This window comes from Etheostoma spectabile, chromosome 5 (genome assembly GCF_008692095.1).
Source record: "Etheostoma spectabile isolate EspeVRDwgs_2016 chromosome 5, UIUC_Espe_1.0, whole genome shotgun sequence".
NCBI classification, from domain to species: domain Eukaryota; kingdom Metazoa; phylum Chordata; class Actinopteri; order Perciformes; family Percidae; genus Etheostoma; species Etheostoma spectabile.
In genome coordinates this window covers 25,095,630-25,103,007 of record NC_045737.1, presented here as the reverse complement: position 1 = coordinate 25,103,007, position 7,378 = coordinate 25,095,630, and the positions used below count along the sequence as shown (strand labels likewise).

Here is a 7,378-nt window from a genome sequence, read left to right as displayed (position 1 = left end):
AATCATTTCTTTAAAGTTGCAAAGATTCATTTAGTTTTGTACTAATGAGTAATAACATTAAATAGAGGACAAACAGAGACAAAGTTCAGTTGGTTGAGTTTAGTTTAATATTGACTTCCAGAAAAATTAACCTCCCGTAAATTTTGTTTCATTATTTATTTATTATTGGAAATTTGATCCTGAAAAAATGCTAATCTGTGTTGTGTTTTGCACGATCAGTTCACCTCTGACTAAAAGTCTTAAAGATGCTCTCTTAGTATTTAGGATTTATTGGAAGTGAATTAATCACTCTCTATTTTAATTGTAATTCTAATAATTAGAACCAAGTTACATGTTTGTATGTTGACCTGATGATGGTGCTAGAGGAAAAGTCAGAGGGTCACTAAAGTTATTACAATTCATCATGAGGGGAACATGAATGATGAACCACATTTCATCACAATCCATCCAATAGTTGTTGAGATGTTGACTGCTGCAGTGATGATTTCTTCAGTCCCGCCCTACTTATTTGCATGATGAGGTCTGATTTCAGAGCAGCAGAAGATTTACACTGCACGCGCACACACACACACACACACACACACACACACACACACACACACACAACACAGCTGGCTGCTCAGCTACTGTACTGGTCCTTATTTAGCCTCAACACCCTTCTCCCTCCTCCTCCACCCATCCAACATCCACCCACCAGTCTTTCTCTATTAAATATTGGATGGAGAATTTTGAAAAAAATAGACCAAACCTGTCTGTCTGTTTGTTTAGAGACAGACCGGTACTGCAGAGAGACAGGCAGTCTGTCTGTCTCCCCCTCTTTCTAACTGTCTGTGTCTCATGTTAGAAACTATTACTGAACTATATGTGATATTGAAAGCTGAGGCTGCAAAATGCTGCTGCTGAGTGTGTGTGCGTGTGTGTGCGTGTGTGCGTGTGTGTGTGTGTGTGTGTGTGTGTGTGTGTATATCAGCCTGGCACACAGTCGCAGTATGCACACTATGTACTCGGCATGCCAACTCAGCCTCGGCACTGCAATGCAGCGCTGTGCATTTGGCCAAGTCATGCCACACACTTGCAAGCACGCACAAACGCAACACACACATACACACACACACAGCAACACACACATGTTTAAGTGTGTGTCTTACAGTGTACATGTGCATTTACTGTGTATTTATAGTATACCTTGCAGTGTGTCTATAGCAGCAGATGATGCATACTAGCTCACTCCTCTCTCCGCACTCTCCCTCTAAGTCTCTCGCCCTTCCTCTCTCCCTCTCTCGTCCTCTGCAGGGCAGTTAGCCGCATTAGCTCCCTTGCTGTCCTCAAATGACTCCTCCTCTTCCTCCTCCTCCTCCTCCTCCTCGGCTGTCTGTGTCTTTACCTCCACCCCCCTCCCCACACTCCCCCCGTCCTCCCGTCTCCCCGTCCTCCCCCCTCCTGTGTCACACCAGACGATGCGTTGACTGAGCGGAGGAGAAGAAGAAAGCCTCTCCCAGCCAGCCAGCCAGCCGTCCTGCCTGCTGCATGGAAGAAAAGCTGAGGAGGAAGAGGAGCAGAGAGGAGGTGAAGAGCTGTCTGTCTCCTATCTACCTGTCTTACATTTATCCTCCTCTAACTGTATCTGTCTGTCTGTCTGTCTGTCTGTCTGTGTGTCTGCACTCTGAAACTGTTTCTGTCTGTGTCTTTTTAAAACGGCTGTCCGTCCCTATTACCTGTCTGTCTCTTTATCTACCTGTATTTCTCTGCTTTCTGTCTGTCTGTTTACACTGTTGTCTGTCTGCTGCCTGTCTGTCTGCTCAGACTGTCTGTCTGTCTGTCTGTCTCTCTGCTGCAGCTGTACTGTAAACAACAATAACAATGCTGAACTGGACTGAACTCTGAAACAGACTGAACTCACCTGGACACTACTGTACTGGACTGTAGTGGACTTTACAACACTTTACTATGGGTCTACTGGACTCTACTGTGCTAGACTTTGCTATATTGTAATGTGGTTAACTGTACCCTGATTCTACTTGACTCAACTGTACTCTAATGTAGGCCTACTGGTCTCTACTAAACTGCATAGACTTTACTGTACTGGATTCTACTGGACTCAACTGTACTTTAGGAACCGGAGGGTTGCTGTTCAAGTCCCAGTACGGACCAAAGTACATGCTAGTTCACCTCCTGGGCACTGCCAAGGTGCTCTTGAGCAAGACACCATACCCCCCCCCAACTGCTCAGGGCGCTGATCCAGCACTGGCAGCTCACTCACTCTGAGTTCTCTCCATTTGAGCATAAATAAGCTTGTGTGTGTGTATTTCAGGCCTGTGTGTTGTAATTTCTAACAAACACAGTGTAAATTGTATTTTCCTCACTGACTGGGGATCAGTAAAAAGTACAAATTATAAATTATACTGGACTGTATTATACTAGACTTTACTGTACATGCCTCAACTATACTTTAATGTACTAAACTGTAATGAACATTCCTGGACTGGATTGAACTCTATTAGAGTCTCAGGAACTTTACTGTACTTGACTCTACTGGACTCTACTCTACTCTACTGGACTGTACTAGACTCTACTGTACTGAACCTTAGGTCTGACTCAGGATCTGTCATTAAAATGTAGGAATAAGTTGAACAGAACCTTCAAATTCCTACATGAAGGTTCACTTTGAACTAATCTAATAATAAATATCTCAGTAACTTAAGGTTTGCTGATTCTGTCTAGATCTCAGTGATGATGACCACTGACTTCTTCATGTCACAGCTGTATTTATTGTGGTAAAAGGTATAAACGGTAGTGAAGGATATTGCTTTTATCCTCTGGACATAGTAGAGTTGTTGAAAGAAGAGACAAGCTCTGTTCTGGTAAAATGTAACCTACTTGACAGAACTGGACTGGAATAAATTGGGCTCTACTCATTGTACTGTTCTAGACTGAACTAGGCTCAACTGAACTGTAGTGGCTCTGTTCTGGTTTCATTAAAATACTAACTAAGGACACTCAGAGAGCTCAGACCTCCGCCAAGGCCATGCCCTTTCTCCACTACTCTACTCCAAGATCCCTCCAGATGTCTGAGCTCCTCACCCTATCTTTGAGCCCAGCCACCCTACTGAGGAAACTCATTTTGGTCGATTGTATCAGTGATCTCATTCTTTTAGTCAATAGCCAAAGCTTGTGAACCCTGGTGAGGGTCTGAACGTGGATCGACTGGTAAATCAAACTGCCCAGTACAGCGCCCATGGCACTGCTGATGACGCACCCATCCGCCGCTCGATCTCATGCTCCACCCTAACCCCACTAGTGAACGAGAGATACTTGAACTTTTTCACTGTTAATTGTTGGGCTGTGTTGGTCAACGTTGGGGGCTTATATTTAATATGGTGGGCTGGAGGATATGCTCCAATTATGAGAGTATGAAACTGCTCAACCTCCCCGGGACAGTTTATTTCATGTTGCCAGAAGGGAGGCTGGACTGACTGTAGAACCTGAGGAGCAATGTGAATTCCATCCTTGTTGTGGAGCAATGGACCAGCTCTTTACCCTTGCTTGGAGGAGGGGGGCATGGGGGGGCACGAAGTCAAACTTGTTTTCAGTGGGTGTTGGACTTCTTCTAGGTTTTCCCTTGTCACGCAGTAGAGTTTTTGGTAAAATATTCTGGCAGGAAAATGTCTATCCTTTCAGGGGGATAGCCTAATTAAGAATTCAAATAACGATACTAATGTAATGTAATGTAAACATCAGAGCGCTTGACAATGTTCATGATAGAAACATTAAGCTGCTGCTACAGCACACAGTAATCAGCTTTAATTAACTTTGTAGGTATTTGAGCCAAAGATTCTCAACTTTGATTCATTTATTGTAAACTTCGTGAACCAATCAGGACAGACACTTTTGATTTGTGTTCACAATGTGTTAAGCCGGACATAGAGACCAGACGTCGTGAGTTAAAAGAGGAAATGGACCAAATGAAAAAAGTGGCAGTGTAAGGTCAATAGCCTACATGAAAGACAAGAGAATAATGAAATGAAGTGATGTCATCATGACCCTCCCTCTGGCTCTGGCTGTTTGATGAGTCATACATGTGACTCCCTCCATGTTTGTTAGCTTCATTGTTCAGTTCTGAGAGACAAACTTCCAGCTAAAGTGAACAATGAGCAACCAGACTGAAAGCTATTTTTGTCAGGGATCATGTCTTTTTAGGCAGAATTTAAGCATACCTCAGAAGATTATAATTTTATTATTTACAGACACAAACAGAGAATCTTTATAGTCTAGACTCCCGTAAAAATGTTGGAATATGTTGGTATTGAGGCGTTTTTGTGTTTGTGCTGACAGAATTGTATTAGAGATGGAGTATTGTTTTTCTTTACACGGTAACTTAAAGTTGTTTTAATGTTTTTTGTATAGTTATAATTTACGAGCAGAAGAAGTGGTAGAGACAGAGGAGAAATGAAACTGAGAGGTGTTAGAGCGCCTTAGGTGTGATTGTTATTTTCTTCAGTTTGTTATGCAGGTAGACGAGAAGGTGTGAAACTCTCATCCTCTAAACCTCTTCTTCTTCCCATGTTGTAGCTGTTTCTGTGCTGAGTTGACCTCCATCCTGCTGATCCACAGTCTCCTCCACCAAACACCTCTGAGCTCTGACCCCGCCCCTGCTCTCTGCCAGCTCTGACCTTGTTTCCTCCACAACAACATGGATCTGAAACGTTTTGGAGGAGATATCTACAGGATCCCTGACACTTAAACACTCTAAAGTGATCCCATCCTCTTCCTCCGTCAGTATAACTCTGGCTGGTCAGGACCGTCTCCTCCTAGCCGTAACTTCTTGTCCCGTCCTCCTTTGGACCAACGCCGTCCACCATGTCTGAGGGGCTGCTGCAGGTGGAGATCCCAGACTTCGGCAGCAGTGTGCTAGGTAGCCTGAATGAACAGCGGCTGCTGGGTCACTACTGTGATGTCTCTATCCTGGTGCAAGGCCAAGCCTTCAAGGCGCACCGGGCTGTCCTTGCTGCCTCCTCACTCTACTTCAGAGATCTGTTCAGCTCTGCAGCCGACTCTTCGTCCTCGTCCTCCTCCCAGGCGGTGTTTGAGCTGCCATCCTCAGTGACGCCAACGTGTTTCCAGCAGATTCTGTCCTTCTGCTACACAGGGCGCCTCAGCATGGTCGCCAGTGAGCAGCTGGTGCTCATGTACACCGCTGGCTACCTGCAGATCCAGAACATCGTGGAGCGAGGCATGGAGCTGATGATGTTGAAGGCCGCCTCCTCCTCCTCCTCACCTCTCTGCTGCGACTCACAGGTAGATTTGGCTACGCACACAGAGCTGTAAATCGACCAAATGAATCCAAGTAGACCACAGACTACATATAGCATAGACCACAATCAAGGTAGACCACATAAAGACCAATTATAGAATGAAGGTAACATTCATCAAGTTGAAAGTTTGGTGAATCTAACTTGGAGAAGAATACGAATGTGTTGTTGCATTAAACTCACTGAAAGCATACTGAACATCATTTTTCATGAGCTAAACTCAAACATCTACGTAAACAAAAGGCTTATTTCTCTCAAATATTGTTCACAAATCTTCTCTTCAAAGCACTTCTCCTTTTCCAAGATAATCCATCCACCTCACAGGTGTGGCATATCAAGATGCTGATTAGAAAGCATGATTATTGCACAGGTGTGCCGTAGGTTTGGCCACAATAAAACGCCACTCTAACGTGTGCAGTTTTACTGTATTGGAGGAGTCCGGGTGCGGTCCGAAAACCAGTCAGTATCTGGTGTTATGGTTATTGTTAGGGTTAGAGTTAGGGTGCAACCCTCTCTCATCTGTCTCTCTGTCTCTCTGTCTCTCTCGACCTGACTGCAGCTCGTCATCGTAACCGAACTTGGCAAATGCTCACATTCAATGGAGAGACAATTTGGAGAGGTTTTCTTTTCACGGATGAACCCTAACCATAACACCACATACTGACTGGTTTTTGTTTTTTTTAGGTAGTGTAAATGTCTTTTGAATGGGAGTGCTAGGGGCACTTTTATGCTAGCCTCAAAATTGTTATTTTTAAAACTCTAAGAAGGCTCGACACAACATGAACCTTTGCTCCAAGTATCACCAGGGGCTCTTCACATGAAATCAAGCATTGAGAACATTGGTTGTGTTTGCAGAGTTTACTAAAATGGTAACTGTTGTTTTTCCGGTCACCGTCCAGCTCGCCAGTCAAAAATAGTCGAGGGAGAAAAGTAAAGATGGAAAGCTCCTAAAGCTTAGTTCCATCTAAATGCGCAGATAATTTGTTTGTCGTTAGTAAAACACAATATTGACCTATTGGCCAATTTTATTATCAGCAAACAGTATGTGCATTCTGATGATAAGTTTCAATAATGTAATTTAATGTAATTCATTTATTTTAAGACTGGGACAACGCACAACATTAATCTTGTACAACAAGAGAATATGCGATGTGCCAGGTTCTAGCAGATTGCTATTTTCCACCTGTAGTCCACCTGTACTCTTTATCAGCATCTCTTTCTAACTTTACTTAAACACACGGCTGTATTACAGACAACCTCAGCCGACGAGCTTGGGAGTTTTGACACCCCGATGGTCCAGCAGCACAGCGCCCCCCAGCTGCAGGTGGCCAGTCCAAACCAGCCGTCCCTGAGCCCCGAGGAGCTGCTGCTAGCCGTCAGCAGGATCAAACAGGAGAGAGCCGACACTCCTCCTGTTGAAGAGAACGGAAGAGGAGCAGCAAGAGGAGGAGGAGGAGAGGAGGCCAGGTGAGGAGAAACAGGAGATCACTTCAGATCTGTGTGATCATTTTAGGGCATCCTCGTGAACTACAGCAGTGGTTCCTAAACTTTAATTCCTCTTAAGAAGACAAAGTCTAGTTGTGACCCTCTTCCCTGTTTATATAGAGTATAGCCCCTTTCACACATGCACTGTCAACCTGAATTTATCTAGACATTACCTGGTCGAGCAGTATGTGGGAGCGCAAATGACTTCATTAAACATAAAACGCTCTTTACCCAGCTAGCTCCCTAGTATAAAAACCGTCTAATGTCCGATTGAACCCAAAGTGTAAAAGATTTACAGCAAGCGAGCATGTTGATAACAATTTATGTGGCTCGTACAAAACCCACAGAAAAACAAACAAACAGGGTGAAAAAGAAGGGTGATTTACATGAAGATGCCACTGAAAATGTTTTACTGGAGAGACAACCAGATTTGGGAATTTCTTTCGGTAAGGACCAACGCAGGAATTGTCAGACAAATTCAAGAAATTGCAAGAGACTCGGTTGTCTACAAACCAGCTACGAGGCTACTGTATAGTGTGTGTCATGTCCTATCTGCTACACGCTACCCAGCTGCCCCCCCCCCC

At 44.2% G+C, this 7,378-nt stretch overlaps 1 protein-coding gene across 1 annotated transcript in view; it reads left to right on the top strand.

Annotated features, from left to right (window-relative positions):
• The first annotated feature begins 1,194 nt into the window (after positions 1–1,194).
• LOC116689921 (nucleus accumbens-associated protein 2) overlaps positions 1,195–7,378 on the top strand; it is a 16,807-nt gene continuing 10,623 nt past the window's right edge. The window contains exons 1-3 of the mRNA XM_032516618.1: positions 1,195–1,566; positions 4,570–5,295; positions 6,562–6,776. Coding sequence (XP_032372509.1) covers positions 4,858–5,295; positions 6,562–6,776 — 653 coding nt within the window. The 5' untranslated portion in view covers positions 1,195–1,566; positions 4,570–4,857. The remainder of the gene's footprint in view (positions 1,567–4,569; positions 5,296–6,561; positions 6,777–7,378) is intronic.